This window comes from Copidosoma floridanum, unplaced genomic scaffold (assembly GCF_036245765.1).
Source record: "Copidosoma floridanum isolate Cflo_tuat_1 unplaced genomic scaffold, Cflo_Japanese_pri ptg000016l, whole genome shotgun sequence".
Classification (NCBI taxonomy): Eukaryota; Metazoa; Arthropoda; class Insecta; order Hymenoptera; family Encyrtidae; genus Copidosoma; species Copidosoma floridanum.
Genome location: NW_028321893.1, coordinates 3,169,562 through 3,192,780, shown reverse-complemented (window position 1 = coordinate 3,192,780; position 23,219 = coordinate 3,169,562). Strand labels below are relative to the sequence as shown.

Sequence of the window (23,219 nt, the reverse complement as noted above, 5' to 3'; positions counted from 1 at the left end):
TGCAATAGCAGGAAAGAATTCGCAAAACATGTTTAGAGTTAGCACAACTGACAGAAAAAAATTTTTAGAAAAAACCAAAGCTTAGCAATAAGCAAATCTTATTTTACTATTTATATTTTTAGATAAGCTGAATAAAACTATTTATTATAATTTTTTAATATTTTTATCAATTGTTAATAATGCATTTTTACAAGTGTATAATATTTTATTTGACTTAAGATTTTTTTTGTTTTTCATTCTTTATAACTGTGAGAGATACTTCATTTATAACTTTTACAAATAATTTAGTTTTTTTAAATTTATATTAAAGATAACAGATTTAGTATGACTCAATAAATAAGCTGGTGGAGAGTTCCTTTCTACCAAAAAAATTAGTAAGTTACCAGTCGATGGAAGTTTAATGGTAACGAAGCTTAAGAAAGTAAGAACCAAATTTGCCGAGGAAACTATCGCAGAGTTAGGAGGAAAACTTTAAATATTCTTACTAGAATGTGTAACAGCAGATTTCATGGAAATGATAGTGTATATGATAGTTTGCTTGACTTAGTAAAAAAGATATAATGATTGTTAAAATATGATGGTATTTAAACAAATTTTGTTAGGCTGAACAAGATGTTAAATAAACAATCCCTTCATAATTTGTGTATTATATAAAACTATGAGATAACTAAACTTCTCTTTGTCAGTACAATGTATTGATTAGTATTAATTCAACCATCATGAGTTTTGTCGAAGCCCAACCGCTTGACAAAAGTCTTATTCCTTCGTCGACGAAGAACTTTTCTAACAAGACCAGTATCTGAATACTCAGTCTTTTGAAGTTCTTGCTCGTAGAAGCCACCAGAGATTCGCTACTTTTGTTGATCTGTCAAGTGCAAAAAGGTGGTTTCGTAGGTACCACTCTCACATTGGTAAATACCGCAGTCAACCAATTAGGTGTATACCCCTTTTAAATAACTTGCTTAGAATTACTCAATTAAACTTCATCATTTACTTCAAATTCATATTCTATTACATTTGCTGGAAATTTAAATATTTTTCCAAACCTAATCCTGGTAGCAGCGGACACCTCTTTTGGTTTTATTGCAATCGTTTAGTAATTGTAATTATTATACGTTGTAATTAACGTCCAGTAAAATATTGATCCACTCAAAGCTCCCATGTGAGCTGAATTTTTTTTTTGCATAGCATGTGTTAAAGTTTGATTGAATTACTTACATATCAATGCATTTTGATCACTAGTTGTAGAGTATAAATTTATTTCATACTTTTGCATAAGACTTTGAAAATTTAAGTTGTGAAATTTTTTTCACGATCGGTTTGTAGATTTTTTAATACTCGTCCTTTATTTTATGTTGATTTCTGAGCTGCCGTTACATATTCACCATTTTCGTTTTTTACTGGTACAGCCTATGCATACTTGGAAACAATGCCAATGGCAGTAAACATATCTATATAGCATTTATTGTCAAAAGCATAGGGTTTCATCTCAACAAGATTTGCTTACCAAGTCACATCCAAGCCACTTACGTTAAATTTTTGGCAAGGATTGTTATATCTGGTGGGCTTGTGAACATCAACAATTTTTAAGTTTTAAGTTTCTAGATCAACAGTTGTTATCAAAGCCCAAACATACAGAAATTATTTTTTTAAGTTGTCTGTGACAGTTCGAATGTTTTCGATTTTTTAAATAATAATTTAAAATCTTTCATCCACGTAAGCATAATTTACTGTATTCTAACTCTGTATCGGTTGTGCAACATTGCACAATCTTTTGTTTTTCAAATCATACTGGCCATCGGGAGTGAGTCTGTATCCGATGCCTGGAGGGCCTCGAATGCTACCACCCTCAGTTTTATCTGACATTTGAATACATCAGCATTTATGCTGATACTGAAGTCAAGATTAATTATAAGCTTAATATATAACACCACCGTTTCGCAACTTTTCAATAATTGAATGAATGTTATTTGTGTAGCTAGAATTACAAGCTAACCTCTCAGTGGTTGAAAATTGAAGGCGATGAGCTAGCTCATTGGGATTATCCCAATTTGAATAGCCTGTCTGCGTGTTTTAACGTACAATTCTCAGTAGGGGTAATGCACCACCTTGTTTTTCTGCAACAACCTTATCAAACAAGGGTCCACTTACTTAAATAAATTTTGCACTATTCTGATTTCATTTACTTGCATTTAAAAGAATTTTTTTGTGTACAATTAAAGTTTCTAAAAAAAAATGTAAATTTATTAAATCCTTATTCGTGATAAGATTCTTATTAAAATCTTTTTTAATAAACAGCTTCATCAACACAACAATTTTAAAATACCTTCAAACAATTATTAAAATTTGGTTATCACATCTTATCTTTGAATAACCCGAATTTAAATTTTTTTTTCGTTTCATACAACAAAATTTTGATCTGATTGTACAAATTTATTTTGATCGATTATTTGAAGATACGACTTGACAACATCAGATGAATTATGTTTCGTGTCATCATACTTAACTATTGTGGTATAGCCTTCTAAAGTACTTCCAAAAAATAAATTAACGTCATAAGTGTTAGAAATGTAGAGTTTAAAAGGTATGCTTGGATAGATTGATAGTTACATCAGTAAAAACATCAGCGTCACTTTTATAATTAATGGATGACGTAACAGTAGAGATTATGGACATGTTTTCTTATTTGCATGCGTTTATCCAAATTCTTTTGATCAACTGAAGGTATAAACATGTGAGAAGTAATATTCTCTTCCTTTCTTAAATGATTTGTATAAGAGAATTAGTAACTGGTTCAAATTCTTTACAAATGGCTTTCTTGAAATTTGTTCTTTCATTTGTTAACAATCTATGGTTATGGTTTATAGCTTCTCTAGACTTTTCATTCAGTTGAAGAACTTCTTACTCTCTACAAATTCCAGAAATGTTGAGTGTTTGCTAAATATTAAAAGACTAAAATAATTTTAAGGTGTATGTGTTACACTTATACCGAAACAATCGTACAACTTTCTATACCTACCTTTCTGAACATCTTTATCCTTTTCTATCACGACAAACTCATATTTTCCGTCTTTCTAACATCTTATGCATAAGTTTTTGAATTCTGCAAAAGTGATGTCTACATTTACATAATCATAATAAATGTATTTTAAATTCATATCATCCTGTCTTAATATTGCCAACAGATAAACATAACCTTGAACCAAATGTTTTATAACTTGTACGTAAGATTGACATGGATCGATATAATTGACGTTTCTGTATCTCCCCATTTAAAAACAACTTTAATATTGTCTGGCTTTTTACACGTCTTATCTTAAAAAATCATGAACAAAGTAGAGAGTACTTTGCCTGGCACTACTACAACTTGATGCTTACTAAAGTATATATATTAAATATGCTTAATAAATTATAATAACTCTTTCAGAAACGTATATTTTAATTAATTCAGTGATTTTAATCTAATTTATACGTTTTCTAATCTTATTCCGTTAGAACATGTTATTAAACTAAGTAAGCTGTTTGTCTTTCTGCAGTTTAAAGGGCCTACAAAGAGCCACTCCAATAGAGTTGGAAAGTATTTCCATGCCGTTTTGTTATATTTTTTTTTTTTGTTTAACAAGTGTGTCATAATTTTCAACAGGAAGTTTTATTTTTGCTGAATGTAAGTAATGATGACTGAACAATGGCTTACGTATATTTGACTGATTAAGTAATAAAAAAAGTATCTTTATAATTTTAACATTATTTGCAATTAAGCTTTTGAACAGTGATGACCATTTGATCAAAATAAGGCTATTGAGTGATTCATAGACTAGTGAATAGTTTTTTTGTAGAACTACGCATACCAGGCTATCGATACTCTGGACCAGGAACAAAGTTGTCTAAAAGAAATTTAATTCAAAGAGCAAGAAAGTCTACGGTTCAAAGTAAACATTCTCGCAAAATTACAAATTCCCCTTTGAAGGGGGCATGAGATGCTATAAAACCGGTACACAGAATGTGCTAAAGTACTCATGTAGGAAGTAATGCTTCTATAAAATTATATGAAAAATAATATGATTATAAATATACCTTGTATCAAACGATGTTATGTACAAATATGGTGCAATTATCGTTGAAATAAGTATATACTACATTAGTTGGGTATGGGGTCACTAAATATTTTAATATCTAATAACAGAACAATAATAAGCAATACTTTATGGCACAATACAATATAAATAATGTTGCAGCTAGTCAGTAAAAGACTGTGCTTTTTCATCGAATCTTCCGATAGTTTTAAAAAATCTTCCGAAGAAAACAAGAAATACCCTTATAAAATAGCAGATCTTTCAGCTCTATCCTTTTTCACATGTTTAATTTAAAGAATTTTTTAATAAACATGTATCCTTATGGAAAAATCAATTCGAATTGGATTTATAAGATTCATATAAAGGTAATATTTTTGTGTTTGTATACAAAATTTTTTATTATATAAACCTGTTTCATTTCCAAATTGATTTGTATATATATATATATATATATATATATATATATATATATATATATATATATTTATATTTATATTTATATATTTATATATAATTTGTTTTTCTCATTAACACAAAAAACGGGCCAAATACGCGTAAAACCGTGCGTGTAAATTAATCTTTACGAGAAAAGTAGTTTCCAGCGTTGCAGCAAATATTTGCGCTTCTTTCACCTTTCTGAATTATGTTCTCAGTTACAAAGAAAAAATTGTGAAAGAAAAAGACGCAATAGAAATTGATTATTGTGTTTGTACTATACAAGAGTGTTTTTTTTTTTTTTTATTACGAAAGGTCTGAGAAAATGTAAAAAAATTGTATAAACAATAATTTATTTATTTTAAAAGTAACAAATTTATCATAAATCAATGAATGTTCCAAATTTTTAAGAAAACATTGATAAAAATAACATATATTAATTAATAACTTGATTATTTAATGTAAAATAAAACCAAATAAGTAAATCCATGATAGATAAGAATTTGCATTAAAAATTAGTTATAAACTGTAAGACAAAATAAAGTAATCGGTTTTCCTACCGAGCCCGCTCATATCAGAGTAGGTAAGGAGATTGCCCAGTGCACTGGAGGACGGGGGAAAATTAGAAAATCTCTTTGAAAACTGTTTTTTTTTTTTTTTTTTAAATTGGTCAAAAGAAAAAATAAGTAAAACTCAAAATGTGTGGTGTGGTCTGGTGGGATAATGTTGTATGGTGTGGTGCTATAAAGTTGTGTGGTGTAGTACTAGAGACCAAAAGTACATCAAGAGAGCTGGGGCGAATGGCGAAAATCAAAGCAAAATCCACTTCCGTTACACTTTTTCACAAGGTCACCAATCTGCAATCGTTGATTTACTCCGTTAAGCAGAACGCGCCTGTGGAAGTATAACTTCAAAAACTTGGTGGTAATAAAAATATCAGAACACCTCGTATACTACCTTTACCCCCAAAAATCAGTGATGTTTTACCCTATATTATTCCTGTATTTATAAGTGTAAGCGCAGTAGGAGCTATTGCTAATGAAGCGAGAAGTATATATAAAGCAATTATTTTGCTTAGTAAAAAAAAGTTTTTCGTAAAAAACAATTAAGTATCTACTTGAAACCAGGACATGAGTTAAAAAAAAATGTTTCAAGTAAAACTGCCCAATCGAGCGCTAACAAATCATGATATTATAAAATTTGCCTAAACTTTAAAAATCCTGCATTATCCAGGAGTGTACATAAGGAATGATATGCTATCTTACGGTTTACTTAAAAATAAATAAGCTATTGTTGATCGAGATGATAAAGACGGTCCTGGCAGTCCCTGGGTTGCCTTCAGAAAATGCGGAAATGATGTTTCATATTTCGATACTTATGGTGGTCATCAATCCCCATTAAATTTAATTTAACATCTTAAAGTTGGTTATGTTACATACAATTACGAAAAATATCAAGCGTTAAGTACATATTTGTCTTCTCATCTATATTCTAGATTTTCATCTTTCATAGTATTTTAAAAACAAACAGCTATCTTCTGCACTACGTGTAGCATACTTCCTCAACGAATGGTGTTTCAAGACTTTATCTGCAAATAAATAAAAATAATCTATTAAATGTTTACTTGTGCTCGTGGAAGTAAGGTTATAATGATTAAATTTTATAAACTTACATATTCTGTTTGTAGTTAAAGAACCTATACCCAAATTTTTTTATTACTTGCTTACAAGATTTTGAAATTATAAAAAAAATAAAAGTCAACTAATAAGTCAAAATAGACAAAAAAAATCAAAAGTTTGAGTTTTTAACGAATCAACATGATTAACCGTTTCATACTAATAGGATGGTTAACCAAATGCGCTATTAAAGACTTGAATATTACAGAGCACAAATAAAAACTACGTTTTGCAACCACGCTATGTATATGTGCACACTTTTTAAATGCTAAGCTATGTTGCTGTCTGTATAAGAATTCAAAATTCTGAATATACTTTTACATATATATCTTTTGGAGTGTTCTCTTTTTCTCCTTGTGCTATTAAACAAGGGTCCATGTGTTATATATATATATATCTCTCTCTCACTCCAAGCATGATGGTAGGGATGAAACGATAGTGCATCAGTGGTGGAGCCTTGTGGTGTAAAATGGAGCTTATGCATTTTATATTCAGTTTATTATATATATAAGGCGTTTTACGTGAAACGTCCCAAGCCTGCCGTGCGAGCGCTTAAATTCATTGTTTTTAGCTCAATTTCTCGGCCTTATTGCTATCCTAAAAAAATGTTTTAAATAGCATTTTTAATAAAATTTTTAGTCAGCTTTTTGATGGTGTCCTTAGTTTTTCGAAAAATTTTGTTTTTACTGAAAAAAAACATAAAATATGCTATATCTCGAAAAAAGCTATTTTAATATTTTTTTTGATAGGCTAGATGAAGAGCGGAGGTCTTTTTACATTAACAACGTCTTTTTGCACAGTGTGCTCTCACTAAAAAATTCGAGTAAAACAATACCAATGAGTAGACGTTCGGCCGTCTGAACGCGCTCTAAAGGACGGCACCATGCCGTGCTCCGTTTAAGTTAACTAATATTATTAGTTTTGAAACATTTAATTCTTCATTTAACAATAAAGTATACTTATGCGTTATAACTTAATATAGTATTATATAATAAAAATAGAATCTCTAATTTTTATGTGATTGTCAGGTAGAATTAAAAGAACCGTCTGAACAAAAAGCGTATTTTAGTTCTAAATTCATTACAATTGCCTTGCATATTTCAATTTATTTAACTTGCTGTAGATGGCGTATTTGCGAAAATCATAAGCTCATACTTATTTTATAAAACAGGATTCCTTCAATAAGCCATTGTACAAAGGCATTCATACCTGATTGTTTTAAAAAAGTCAATCTAACACTTTAAGCAATTGTAACAATCGTTTATTCACGATGGCTAAAAGTTGTATAAATTTTTTAATACTTATCAATCACTCATTTTCTAAAGATTTGATTCTTTTACTAAACTCTATGAGAAATATTTATCCGTTTGTCCCAGAAATTTCAAAAATCTGCGCGAATCGTCGTCGTTTAAAACGTCTTTTCGCAATGTGTGCTCTCACTGAAAAATTTGAGTAGAACAATACCAAAGAGTAGACGTTCAGCCAACTAAACTCGAGCCACAGGCCGGCGCTGCCCGTACCGCGCTCTGATTAAGTTAACTTATATTAATAGTTTTGTAACATTTAATTATTTATTTAACAATGAAATATGCTTGTGCGTTATTACTTAACATAGTATTGCATAATTTAAATAGAATCTTTGATTTTTTATATGCTTTTCAGGTAGAATTAAAAGAACCGTCTAAACATAAAGCATATTTTAGTTCTAAATTCATTATAATTGCCTTGCACACAAAGGCATTCATACTTGATTGTTTTGAAAAAGTCAATCTAACACTTTAAGTGGTTGTATCAATAATCGTTCATTTATGATTGCTAAAAAATGTATTAATCCTTCAACACTTATCAATTACTCATCTTCTAAAGATTTTATTTCTTTCTTAAACTCTATGAGAAACATTTATCTGTTTGTTCAAAAAAATTCAAAAATCTGTGCGAATTGTCATCGTTTAATTAATAACTAGAAATCTGATTCAGGGAATGATGATGGGAAAAAATTGAAATTTGAATGTGGGAATGATTATCACAAAGCAGTAGTTGTAGTTTTTTAGAAAAAAAAAAAAAGTTTTTAGAGTCTACAGAGAATCAAGATAGAATACAGCTACTCACTTTTGCTCCTGATTTTTGGAGGAGAATGATTTGATGAGAGAGTTTAGTTGCAGTGAGAGACAAGCTCGAGCAGCGAGAATATTAGAAGAAAGAATCGGCGTACTCTCAATGCCATCTAAACTAAAAGACAATTCTCTTTCAGAAGAACTGATAGTTTTAGTTAAGAATTTTGATGAAAGGGACGATAAGAGTCGACTAATGCCAGGTATGAAAGATTTTGTATCTGTCGGGCAGAAAAACGGTGAACAAAGACATGTTCAGAAAATATTACTGCTAAGAAACAATAATGAAACTTAATGCTTCGTTCAAAAAAAGTGAAGTCATTATAAAGAGGGGTATACTAAATTCTCACACATAAGGCCATCACACTGCGTTTTAGCTGGAACTAGCGATACACGTAATGTATGCGTTTGTGTACATTATGAAAATTTTTAACTAATTCTTAAAGCTATAGATAGATCTGGAACATTCAACGCAGAATACTGAACTGCCTCTTAAAAACTATCGCAACTGCATAAAAGCAGTAGTGTGCAGTAACTCTATTGAAATATATTTCTTAGATGCAGGATGTCTAGATTGTTCCAATACGTCAACGTTACGTCAACATCTTCTGGACTGTTTATAAAAACATAATATTTGTGAAATCAAATAAGAATCGTGTCTTTAATCAGACAGATGTAGCATTGCTACACAAACTTTAAATTCTCATGATTTCGTTAACTTACTAGGAGAAAAATTATTAAAACTCAAAACTGATGATTATTTTGCTACGAAACATTTACTTTTATGAAAAAAATAATTTATTATATAGAAAAAAAGCTTAAACACATAAATATTGCTGTTATTTCCTACAACCATGATAAAATTTCTGTGTATGAGTATCAAAAAGTTTTACTAAGTTTTTTTAAATCAAAGTTTATTGTAAAGAAAACTTTTTAAATAACTGATGGATCCATTTAACATTTCAAAAGTAAGAGCAGTTGTTAAAACATACTTTTCCACAAAAAAAAATTTTAAATTGATTTGGAATGGCATTTTTTTGCTACTAATTATTAAAAAAAGCGTGTGATGGTATTAGAGCCAACTTAACAAGAGGTGCAAGACGTGCAAGTCTTCAAGTTTCCTTGAATAACCAAATTTTAACAGCAGAAAACTTGTACGAGTAGGCTAAGAATTATTGCAAGAAAACAAAGGTGTTTTATTTGAGTAAAAGGTTGCATAAGAAATGTAAAATTAAATTTAAATCTTGATTTGATGGAGCAAAATTAATACCAGGTACTTTGCAATTCTATGCTATCATTCCAATCGATGATAAAACATTGAAATTAAAAAAATTTCTATGAGCTCTGAGTATCAACTTTTTCCAAAACAATATAATAAAACCAAAAAGCCTACATCTCGAACTTTATCTGAAACTAAAAAATTATAAAGAATATTAGTTTAAAAAGTATTTAAAAATTAGTAATATTCATAGTTAACTTAAGCGTGGCATACAGTGTGACAAAACGCAAAAAACGTGTCCCAATTCCTGCGTCAACTAAATTTTGCTCCAAAAAATTATTTTTTGATATCGTTCTACTCGTCTTAGACTCTAGTTTTTAAATCCGTTTCCCTCGCATGTCTACGTTGTACTATGTATTGTGTAGATGGCGCTAAAGTCGTCGCAGTGGCCATACCTAATTGCCTCTATTTGATTTCCATCAAAGTTTTGACCATAAAAAATAAGTGAGTATTGTTTCGAATGGTTTTTTATGGCACTTAACACGAAAATGACATCTTTTTGGCAAAAAAATCGCTTAAACAATTTGTTTAAACAAACACAAATTTGAAAATTTTTAAAATACAAGCAGCACGTATTTTCTATGGGTTATAAGGTTTGTCGTTACAAATTTAATGTTTATGTTGCAAAAAAAATTGTTTAAACATTTCGTTTCAATGAACAAGGACTTAAGATTTTTTGAATCACGAGCTGCACCTATTTTTCATAGTTTTCAATGTTTGTTGATACGAATGAAATGAATACGAATGAAATATTTATATTTCCAAAAAAATTTGTTCAAACAAATTGTCTAGACAAGCATGGGTTCAAAAATTTTTCAAATACAAGTGGTACATATTTTCTATGAGTTTGAAGGTGTATCATTATAAATTTAATATTCATTTTGCAAAAACAAAATTGTTTAAATATTTTGTTTACATTAACAAGGACTTAAAATTGTTGAAACACAAGCTGCACCTATTTTCTATGGTTTTCCATGTTTGTTGAGACCAATATAATATTTAAAATTGCAAAAAACTTGTTCAAACAAATTGTCTATACAAACATGGGTTCGAAAATTTTTAAAATATAAGCAGCACATATTTTTCATTGTTTTTTAGGTTTGTCGTTACGAATTTAACATTTATTTTGCAAAATAAAATTGTTTCAGCATTTTGTATAAACAAACAGGGACTTACAGTTTCTTAAAACACCAGCTGCACCTATTCTCTATGGGTTTCGAGCTTTCTCGTTATAAATTTTTTATTCGTTTTGCAAAAAAAATCGTTTAAGAAATTTAAGATTTTTGTTATGAAAACTGTAAGTTAAACAAATTGCTTCAACAATAATAGCATTATGAGTTGACTCCTCAATAAATAATTTATTTTACAGAAATATAAGATAATTAAGATTTCTGTGTTACGATAACTTTGAGATTAAAAATCCTAAAATATTTGGTGGTCAAAAAGGTAAACAATGATATCTTGAATATCAACAAGTCTTAAGAAATCTGAAAGATGCCTTAGGTAGCAGATACACTGTTTTTGCTGAAGCTGAATTTAACATACTTGTCATTTTTCATTTTTCATTTGACTATTATAATACGCAATGTATAAAATCGGAAAAAATGGTGCATAAATACTGTAATTACCTATTTGTTGTTTTAAATTTATTGTTTGCATGTAATTTTAATCATCCAGTAGAACATATAATTTTTATTAAATGTCATACACTCGTACTCAAACGATCTTGCAAGTTGTCCTGCAGGATTTTTTGGTATAGGTACTAGTGTAGAGCTCACTTGAATAAACAATTCTTGCAATTTTTATTTCAACTGGAAATAAAAAACACTTTATTTACGTAGAAATTTCTTTTCCAATAAGCTATGTTTATTTTACTTACGAACCTTACAACATTTATGTAATAACAAATTGTAAAATAAGAGAATCTAAACGTGACAAATAATACAAATTCTGCCTTTCAACATTTAAAACTTCTGTAAATAAACTTGTGATTTTATTATAAACATTTGGGATCAAAATTTTTTTATAGAACATATACATATGCAACAATTATCATAAAAAATGTTTAATATAACATACAACTTTTTTAACCTTTTTGCCATTTACTACTTGGAGTCAGATGAATGTTTAGCAAAAGTACATATTGCGAGTCAATATTATGGTCTTGTATGCCCTACGAAACAAAAGCTTATTGTATTGTTGACTCTTTAACCCAACTCTCAGCAGAATTCATAAAAAAACTTATATAAGCAATCAGGTTTCAAAAGTGAACGATAAACAATTAAAAACGGACATCTATAACTTTTGAAACATATATCGTTTGTCTTTTTACCATGTATGTTCTCATCTTTGCTTAAACTATTTGGTTATAAAAATATTTTTTAATAGACAAATAACAGATCCTTGAGAAGTAACATCAGGGATGTAAGATTAAATGAGTCGTCCAGTAGTTCAAAAATTATGATCCCATAATTGTTCAAACAATTTCTTTAACTCATAATTTCACAATATAAATCTCAAATTCCTTATCGTTCCTCTTAAAAACTATAGAAAATATTTATTGCATGTTAGGAGAAATGTTTGTTTTGATATTTATCGAAACAATTCGTTTAAACAAATTTTTTGGAAATATAAATATTATATTAGAATTAACAAACATTGAAAACCATAGAAAATAGGTGCAGCTTATGTTTCAAAAAATTTCAAGTCCTTCCCCATTAAAACAAAGTGTTTGAACAATTTTTTTTTGCAACATAAAAATTAAATTTCTAACGACAAACCTTAAAGCTTATAAAAAGTATATGCTGCTTGTATTTTAAAAATTTTCAAATTTATGTTTGTTTAAACAAATTGTTTAACAATTATTACATGGAAAATAGATATCATTTCCCTGTTCAGTGCCTCAAAAAACTATAAGAAACAATACTCACTTATATTTTATGGTCGAAACTTTGATGAAAATCAAATATCAGCAATTAGGTATGGCCACTGTGACGAATTCAGCGCTACCTACACAATACATAAAACAACATAGACATGTGAGGAAAGCGGATTCTAAGACTAGAGTCAAAGACGAGTAGAATGATATCAAAACATAGTTCTTTGGACGAATGTTGACTCATTTTCTGCTTTTCATCACACTGTGTGGCGTAGCGCTGCACCGTGCCTCGGCACGCGTTCAGACGGCCGAACGTCTACTTTTTCGTATTGTTTTACTTGAATCTTTCAGTGAGAGCACACTGTGCAAAAAGACGTTTTTAATGTGAAAAAACCTCAGCTTTCCATCTGGCCTATAAAAATAAATATTAAAAATATTTTGTATATAGATTGTATTCTCGAGCTGACTACATCTGTTCACCTCTGCTAATAAAGCTTGGTTTACATTTACTTATTTAAAAACATTGATTTATCTGTAGTATATTTATCATTGTAGTAACATTAAACACCGAAAGGCCTAAGAAATGTCGCAAATGGTAAAAAAGTGTATATACTCTGCCAAGCTTAGTATGGGGATGTAAACTGCAACCGTAGTTTTCACAAGTATGTATTAAGTATTAGCAGTACTCATACCAAAAATTCCTTTAACTATAATAAAATATTACAACAAATTTATAAACACGCTTTCCACTGATAAGGTTCTTCGTCAAAAATGGATAAGTGGCTAACAGTTGTCACATGAAGTTAATTTTAAAACAACATGTGTGTGCAGTGTCTACTTTTCCAAAAGAAACTTTTTCCGATTTCGATGAGCAGAGAAAGCATATGTAACTATGTCCTGATACTGTATAACTGATAAACCAGTAATGTGCAGATGGAGTGTTAAAAATAAATGGCACTTTAAGTGCAAGCAATTATGGGACACATTAGGAGAATGATAACGTGTGTTATGGCACAGAGTGTGATTATCTGATGTCTGAAGTTTCAACACGATCATGTCAGAGAAGTTATTATAAATCAAATTCACTCAAAAGCTGTATTAATGTTAATCAAAATGTTAATGCTAGTGATGCCATGTTTGATGTAGAAGGGGGTACCTTATCCAATGCACCTAACATTAATACTAGGAATAAACAAACGTGCAAGTCGTGATAGACAGCAAAAGTACACTGAATAAAAAAACCAGATAAGTGTTTTATTTGCCTTTTTTTAACAAAGATATAATGATTGTGTAATGAATATTATACGTTTGTAATGTTTAACGATTTTATTAAAAAAACTGATTTAACAATAATTCTGTATTCAAGAGATTCAGATTTACGGATGAATCTAAGACAGAATATTTAACTCAAGCGAATTATTTTTAGACGAGACTTAAAATAAATTTGTAAGTCTCATTTTTTGTAAAAAAAAAAAAAAGAGTAAATAGTGCGCTCAAAAATGCAAGTTGGCTGAAACAAAATTTGTAGTCTACAAGGTTATAGCAGATTGACAAAAACAAGAAGATCACTATGCTGCCAATTTGATAAAGTTTTAAGATTTTTTTTAAGAGAGAGAGAGAGAGAGAGAGAGAGAGATGTTTATACATATCGTTACGGAAAAAGTTTTGGAAATTTTCATGAAGATGGGAAGCAGGTAGTTCTGATTTACTGAATAAATCGAATAAGGACTCTTAAATATGGGAGTAAATTTCTCTGCAAAAAAGGCAAAGCAGGGTCTCAAACCTGATCAACTAAGGATTCTTGAAAATTTACGCTGACGATTCAGCCACGAGAGTTGCTGTATTAATTGCACTCGTTAGAGGCACTATTATATCGTCAGATGTATGCCTGTGTGCCAACATACAGGCACTGGCTTGACTAAATGAAACAGTAAAATCAAGAGCTTAACCCCTAACGTTAAAATCAATGACAGTCACAGTGACAAACGAGATAATGCCTGAAAAAAAGAGAATTTTCGTCGAGGTCATGGAAAGGCAACGTTTTACTCAATTCCTAAAAATACGAGGACTGATTCTAATCCGTAAGAGGCTGAGCCCCCAGTCAAAGTGTTCGTTAAAAGGCTGAGATCCGTAAAATCAGTCGAGAAAAGGGTAACGCTCAAAATCCAGGATCTGGATCTGATTACCAAGAAGGCTGATGTCGAACGTGCATTGAGTAGAATTAGTGGTTGCTTGCCAAAGATGAAAACAGTGATGCAACTAGGAGCCAATAAAAGAAGGTAGAAAGTAGCATTAGTAAATACTGGAGAGACTAATGCTAGATATATAGAAGAAACCAAGAGGCTGCTAATAGGCTTCACGAGCTGCCAAGTAAGGAGATGAGTTAAAGTCTTCAGATGCGACTGGTGTCTGGGGTATGGACACATAGCCCGGAACTGCAACAAGAAAGACTGGTCGAAGCTATGCTTTCGATGTAATAACAAACAGATTGCCAGAAGGAGGCCTGATGTTCATCTTGCAAAACAAAAGGTGTCAAACGTGGAGCCGGTAGCAGCAGCTGCCTAACATTTAGAAAGACACTAGAACAGGCCAAAAGTAAGGTGCCCACTAGACGCAGATAGAGTTTAAGAGAACAGAAGCTATTAACCGTTGCAGAACCAATCTGCGCTGACTTACTCAAGTCATCAGCAAGGGAAAACAACGAAAATCAATGTTTCCACCAAATAGTAGGTGACCAGATGGAACGAAGAGAAGGCAACATCACGACAGTAAGGACCCTTTGATAAAAGGCCACGTCAATGGTCAATACTCCGTCACCGTGGCTTGAAGTATTAATGCGGAAGCTGATTCTGAGCCAGGTGTCCAAGGAGATAGGTCTTGCCAGTTTAGTGGGCATTAAGTCAATATAGCGAGTAACATTGTAGTGAAAATACTGATAATAATAATAATATTATCATTTAAAATAATAATTATAAAAATAATAATAATGAAATATTTAGACCTTATTTTAGTCATGTAGAGCATAATTGTTTATTCTTAGTTTAATTAAATAACTTAATATTTTGCTGTCCTTCTGACAGCCTCTTCAGGATTCATATTCATGCAGGTGCGAAGACAACAAGCATTATGGCACCTGTTACTTCATCCACATATCGCAACACTTTATTTAGTTCTAATAACAGTCAAGTTTTTGAAAATTAACTTATGAACATAAAAATCTTTTGAGAAGAGTCATACTCAGATGGCGCTGACGAGTAAAATAACATTAATCCTAAAAAGGCTATTAGATAGACAGTGGAATATTTAATTATGTAATTCAATTATTAATAAATAGTCCTGCTCCACATTACTAAGATTGAGTCTAACTATTATTTGATGACAAAGGAGCAAGTCAAGGAAGAATGTAGATGTAAATAGTAATAATAATAATAGTAATAGTGATAATAAAAAAATGGTAATAATAATAATAATAATACTAACAGAAATTATAAGAATAATTACTATTGGTTGGTTTAGATATATCAGTGCCCTCAGGTGAATTTAGATATTAAAAGTGATCAGTGATCCGTTGGGGGCGAAATGTGACAAAATAAATAAATACAAGTAAAGTGTATTTAAATTTTTTTGCGTTGATTTATTAATGCACAACGTTTCGCTGACAATATGGGTCATCCTCATCAGGCTACAAAATTAAAATTAAAAACACACAATGAGTGATCTGAAAGGCTCAAACACAAAAATACAATAAATTTTAATGTAAATTGTTACCGCAGGTACGTTAGAATTCGTAAGTTTGGTTGACTTACTCGTCACCTATCGTGCTATCGACTGACAATAAATTACAACAACAAGCCAGCGCTTATATTCGCTCCGTGCATGACACGCAGGGCCGCCCTAGGTGTCAGAATCGCGCAATACCGTACCCCCGTATGATTAAATCGTAACACTGTCACTTATAGGAGAAAGTATTATTTATTGAATAAGACGTACATACTGCTATCGCGTAAACATCAGCACCCTAAAAAATGGATATGATTATGCAAACAGGCCTTAAACGTATAAGCTGCAACATAGTTTTTAATAATGAAACGCTGAAAAAAGCTAAAAAATTAGTAGAAAGTGGCACGTTGCCTACGTACAGAAATATGTAAATAAAGGAGTCGGTCATCTGATCAATTGCTATGTTGTGAGACGAACATCTGTCAGCTTAAATCCATACAAAGTAGAATGATCTGTCAGTACATTATTGCCTATGCTTGACAAATGTAGGTTATGGAAACATATACATAAATGTGTGCCACAAACTGCAATCAGGACTGTAAAATTTTCATGATAATTTTACTATTAATCAATAATAATAATAAAAAAAATTCCGTAGGTTAGGTACGAACTTTTGTCTCCTAACTGCCCTAATCCACAGCTCCTTCTGATTTGTTTCATGGGGTCTACTTGAAGATTCATACAGCACCACCCCCTGCTCTTCTTTCTTGTTGCAATTAACAACGCAATACTGTCTCGTACGCATTTCGTTACTTTGTAAACGTAAACACTGATTCAGATTATACAGCTAGCGGCAGCCTATGTCGACTGCTTAGAGTTCTTGCTCTCACGTATACAACATAACAGATAAGTATGTGTGTTGTGTACTATATGACAGATGATATTTAATAACCCATTATTTGAAATTTCGGGCGATTTGAAGTGCCTAGCAAAATTATTTATCCGTATTATAGATCCGGTTTGGCTAAATAACACTTTTTTCCGCCTTTGATTTTTTAACTAACTACTTTAAATGAAATAATATCTTTTCTCATATAAGACAACGCTTACTGTAAGATTCATGGGGGTACGGGTCCGCCAATTTTGCTCACCTACAGCGCTGCAGTCGTTTTTTTTATCCCCTCCAACCTGATGCACGGAGCGAATAGGCGAAGCCACAAAGGTAGACAGTAAAGGGCGATGAACTCGATCGGGACATTTAAACTTTCGTAGTAAAGGAAGGTATGCTCTATTAAAGGAAAGCATATCTTCCTTTCTATTAATGTTGTGTTTGTCGAGTTTTATATAATGCATTTCGGAAATAATTCTTTCTTTGTAATTGAATTCTTTGTCAAGGATTTTAAAGTTATCCTAATCGAAGTCATGGTCAAAATTGATTTGGTGTGCACAAACAACAGAATCAGAGTTTTTACTTTTCATATGTTCACTAATGCGGACCTCCACCGCTCGCTTTGTTTTACTCACATATGACGCAGGACAATTTTTACAATAAAACTTATAAGCTTTATTTGTCTGTTTATGTTTATTCGTTGTATCTTTTCTTAGGCAGACGATATGCTGCAGATTATTGTTAATAAGGGAGCAAGTGTGAATATTATAGGGTTTTAACATGGTTGAAATTTTTTCAAAATTATGGTCAATGTATGGTATGCCAATTTTGCAGAGAGGGTAGGTGTTTGTAGTGCTTCTGTTATGATTACTGTATTTGTGTCTTTTTAATCTGACCTTTATGTTTTTATTAATAAAGTTAAACGATAATAAGAAATTCTAATTATTTTTATTTTGACTGGTTTGAAAAACCTACTTCTTCTGGACGAATCTTAAATTATTTTTCTGGTCATCCAGTTAGCTATAAGAGAAATGTTGTTTTTAATTTAGTTGATAGGGCGATCTTACTTGCCAGTACACGCTTTCACGGTGTGAATATTGTAGGGTGAAAAACCTGTTGATAAAAAACAATTACCCGTTTAACACTGACATGGATCTGAAATGTACTGGAAACTTAAAATGAGAACTTAGTATTAAACAGGCAAAGAACGATACCATATTTAAAGACCGCAAAAAAAATGAAGGGTATGGTGTAAGCAGCAAGAACGATACACAAAAAAACAGCAACGCCGATGAAAAAAGGGATAAAAGTCAAATTAATGCTTCTGAATAGAGACAAGAAAGAAGATGCTAAATCTACTAGAACAAGTCAATGATAACCAAATGCTAAAGACGTACAATTTAGAAAAAAAGTTAATTGCCTGCTTTATCCAATTCAGATTGTAAAAAGCAATCTGACAGGCAAGCGGATCAGAAGCCCAGGAGCTCCAAAAAAGACCTTTAACTCTTCTTTTATAAAAGACAAAAAGATCCAGGAAAATAGTGAGCTGATTCCTAAGATTAAAATTAGTGATAGTGACAGCAGCAAACGTGAAAATGCCCGAAAAAAAGAGAGAATAATTCTCGTTTGTATCGCGTAAGAGCAGAGCTTTGCTAAGGCTTTAAAAGAAAAGTACTAATTTCAAGCTGGAACAGAAATACCCTGGTTATCATAATAGCTAACACCGTTAAAGCACTAGAATTCGTTAAAAAAAATAAGAAAGAAAAGGGCAACGCTTGAAATCCAGAATCTCGATTCATTTACCGAGAAAGCTGATATAAAATAGCATTCAGTAGAATCCCTGGTTGCTTGCCACAGATAGAAACAGAAAGACCCTAGTTATCATAGTAGCTAAGACCGTTAAAGGGCTAATATCCGTTAAAAAAAATAAGACAAGGGTAACGCTTGAAATCCAGAATCTCGATCCAATTACCAAGAAAGCTGACGCAAAATTGCATTAAATAGAATCCCTGGTTGCTTGCCACAGATAAGAATAGTTAAGCTGAAAAAATGCCAGGAGCCAGAAAAAGGGTAAAAGAAAGCTTTAGTAAATACTAGAGAGATTGATGCCGGATATATAAAAGAAACAAAGAGGCTGCTGACAAGCTTGCCAAGCTGCCAAATAAAAAGACAGGTTCAAGTCTTCAGATGGTATTGGTATCTGTGGTATGCACACATACCCCAAATCTGTAACAAGGAGGACCGGTCAAAGCTATCCTTTTGATGTGGCAGCTGCAATCACCGTTAAAACGATTTCAAAGAGTAGGCCTAATGTTTCGTTTTCAGAACAGAAGGTGCCAAACACAGAGCAGGTTGTAGGATCTGCTTAGCATTCAAAACTAAAAGCACTAGGAGAGACCAAAAGTACGGTGCCTACAAGATGCAGATAGAGCTTAAGAGGATGAAAGCTAGGTGGCCGTTGCAAACCCAAGCTGCGCTCACTTACCGAAGCCATCAGCAAGGGGAAGCAACGGGAATTTATGTTCTTACAAAACAGCAGACAGTCTAACGAAATGAAAATAGGGGAATATAACCATGGTAACGACACTTGGATGACAGGCCACGTTAATGGTTAACACTCCATGGCACTGGCTAGATGTATTAATGCGAAAGCAGATTTTGAACGAGTAGCCTTAGAAGATAGGTCTTGCTAGTTAAGTGGGTATTCCGTCAATATCGCCAAGATTATTGTAGCAAGAAATAAGCTTTAATAGGCTGACTGCGAGTCTCACGCAATGAAGGGGTTCATATCACCTCCTATGGGTCATCAAGGCATTCTGGACGACCTCAAAAAAAAAAAAAAAAAAAAAAATGTTGCTCTCTGAATCTTTAAAAATTCAAATGAAAAAAGATGCTTGATTTAAAAAACTACTTTTACACTATAGCCATGCCGTGAATCATAATCATACGATCTTATTTTACCTTTATTAAGGAAGATGCTAACAAGTCTTAGCTCTGCATGCATTGAAACTTATAAAGAGTTATTGCTCTTTACTTTGAAAAAGAGTGTTTTTTTTTTGTACATGTTAAACATCATAAATTATTCATAATTCTTCCATCTTATAACAAAGTTTTAAATAGTTATTACCTTGAAATGGTGTAATATATTTGTAAAAAAAGTTTACGTAACAACAGTTGCTTAAAAATATTCAAGAAGCTAACGTCCCTGAAAATATTTTATAAATTAACTGTAACAGTTTAACTTACTTAATAAGAAATTTAATTGTTAGATTTTACCACTACTTATACTGCTGCATGCTTTGCATTCTTTTAACTGTTTAAATTAATTAGACTAACAGAATATGGTAGCCACAGATTAATGTCATTAAATTAATGAATGTGAATTTCTAATTTTTTTTTTATTTATTACAGCTCCGTGCCAAAGTATTTTCAATGGTTTTCTTACTTATCCTGGTTCCGATATGGTAATGAAGCTCTTTGTATTAATCAGTGGGTAGACATAAATATTATAGCTTGTACCCGGAACAATACGACGTGTCCAAAATCTGGTGTCATAGTTCTTCAGACATTAAATTTTAATAAGGTATGATTTCTTTCCTGTATACATCTATAAATATATTCTATTTATCAATTTTTTTCATTTGCAGGAAAATTTTTCGCTGGATGTATGTGCCCTAGTTCTGCTAATTATAATTTTCCGTGTCTTAGCTTTCTTAGCTTTGTTACTTAAAACTATAAGGTGAAGATATTATAAGAAAGGTTATATCGTAAAAAAGATGTTCTTTTAACTGTATTCATTTTGATTCATACTGTTTTTGTAAGTACTAATAAAAGATTATTAAACTTATAACGTTATCAAATCTGGAAAAAAATTAGCTCTAAAAGAAAAGTAAGTATAGTGATAGCACCTTCAAAAAAAGTATTAAATTTAAATGAATCAAGCATTCCTATTGTAGACGTTACTCTGAATATAAGTTTATAAATATATTCAAGTACTATGATCTCAAGAAAGTGAGTAAAAATATTGCTATTTTAAGAGGTTGTGATAATGATGCTAAAATTATTTATAACTTATGATGATAGTAGGAGGTCAAAAGTATAGAGTTACAGGATTAGACTTCGTAGCTTTATGGGGATAGGGCCACCTTACTTCTACTTATATGGGTGTAAAGCCACCACCTGTCTAAGTATGAGACCTGGAAAAGTCACCAAGCAGGGCCACTTAAGTCCTTAATCTGGCACCCTTTTTTCAATTTAGACCTTCAAGTTTAAATAGACGTGTGGTTTCAAATGATTTTCAATAGTTTATTACGTCGTCTTGGCAAAAAATACGAACATAAGCTCCTGAAGGTTAGAGTTATTGTATATTGTTCTCAAGTAACGGATACTGTTTGTTTTTACTAAGGGCGTAAAGTACAAGTTTGCACTACTGGGTACACTTTTCGCCAAGTAAATCGCTATAGGCATTAAAGCAGAGAAGTTGTTTAGACATAGCGGATACAAAAACCTTTTATGCCCGTAGACCTTAAGTGATAACAAGGGCATAAAATGTAGCCTGAGGGCACAACGTGGCAGTTGCATTGTGAGAAAATTAATTTTTCCTACTTTAAAAGTCTCTAATGCCCGGATACACATCCAGACCAGCCATAAATGGATGATACTTATGTGCTCAAAATTATTTTTCCTACTGAGAGCACATGAGTGCCATCCATGCAGGGGTCTAACTACGTGCTTTTATGTACGCAATACGGTTCAAGATTAATGGTGACATGTATAAAAAAATTTGACAAAAATGTAACAAACGTCCTCCACGCATGCCCCAAGTTGGTGATGTGACAATCCATCTGGAACCATATTGCGTATATCGAAGCACTTCATTAGATCTCGGGGCTACCTAACTCTGAAAACATAGCCCCACAAGTGATGACACTATTGTGATGGAAACTACAATTTTATATTAAGTTAAATTTGAATAAAGAAGAAATAAAACTGATTAATTGATAAATTGTATAATTTTTTTGGTTTTGAATGAAATTTCAACATGGTCTCTTGGGTAAAACAGAAGTATGCAATTGACTAGGCTATCAAAGACGCGATATCACCACGTACTTGTTAGGCTTACAAAAATATTTTATTTATAAAAAAATGCTTTAATTAAGTTCATCGCAGCATGCGCAATGCTTTGATGAGAACTCTCACTAAACGGTTTTTATTTTTATTATGCTCTTACAAAAGTAATTACAAAATAAAAATTAGGCAAGTGTTTTACTACAAAGCAGCTTCAGGTTTACTAAAAGACAATTTATGTCAGCTCCTAGAGTGCCCTTGTACTTGTAGCTACCCTTTTACAAGGATAAATAAGAGCAGATCAAATTTCACCATTTATGTGCTTTTGTTAGAGCACACTGACGAAAAATTTGTCAAGACAAAATCGACAGCATCAATTATCGAGATCAGGCCATCATTATGACCTTCACTTTTCTTTTTTTCTTTATCATTCATGGATTTTCTATGAGTTGATGAGTTGGCTCGTTAAATCATCTGTATCATTGCTGTCAGCCGAGAGTGTTTTTTGTGATTTACAGTAATCTTCTGCAATTATTTACGTCAGGGCTCGTACTAAAAACAGTTACTTACATGTTCTTTAACGAACTTATTGTTTTTAAAGGTTTTGTTAAGCGCCATTTACGCTTACAAATATATAAGATAATGTAGTAATTTTATTGTCCATGTCAACTGTCAAAACGCACAAACATGTATTAGCAAACGCAATATCTATTTGCACGTATATCCATATTATGTTATTACGTGGATATAAGCAGATGCACGCATGCGTTATCGGCAGTTTTACTGTTGGTACTTACAGAGTCCAAGTTTATTTTCTTTTGCAAGTGAGCAAAACGATCAAGGTGCATGCGTAATTACATGGATATACATTTGAAAAGACTCTGCGATAAGCAAATTGCTGAGTGTTCATACCAGTGGACAGTAGGTGCTTGGATATCCAAGTATAAAGTAATACTTCTATAAAATTATATGGCAGACAATATAATTACAAAAATAAATATACCTTCCATGGAACGATATTGTAAGCAAAAGTTGTAAAAATATCGTTGGAATGAGTATATGCCGACGTTAGTTCAATGTGATTTTAATAA

At 31.6% G+C, this 23,219-nt stretch overlaps 1 protein-coding gene across 1 annotated transcript in view; it reads left to right on the top strand.

Moving 5' to 3' along the window:
* LOC106645100 (protein white) overlaps nucleotides 1-20,804 on the top strand; it is a 609,536-nt gene extending 588,732 nt beyond the window's left edge. Inside the window, exons 10-11 of the mRNA XM_089592398.1 lie at nucleotides 20,473-20,644; nucleotides 20,709-20,804. Coding sequence (XP_089448524.1) covers nucleotides 20,473-20,644; nucleotides 20,709-20,804 — 268 coding nt within the window. The remainder of the gene's footprint in view (nucleotides 1-20,472; nucleotides 20,645-20,708) is intronic.
* Nucleotides 20,805-23,219: the final 2,415 nt, after the last annotated feature.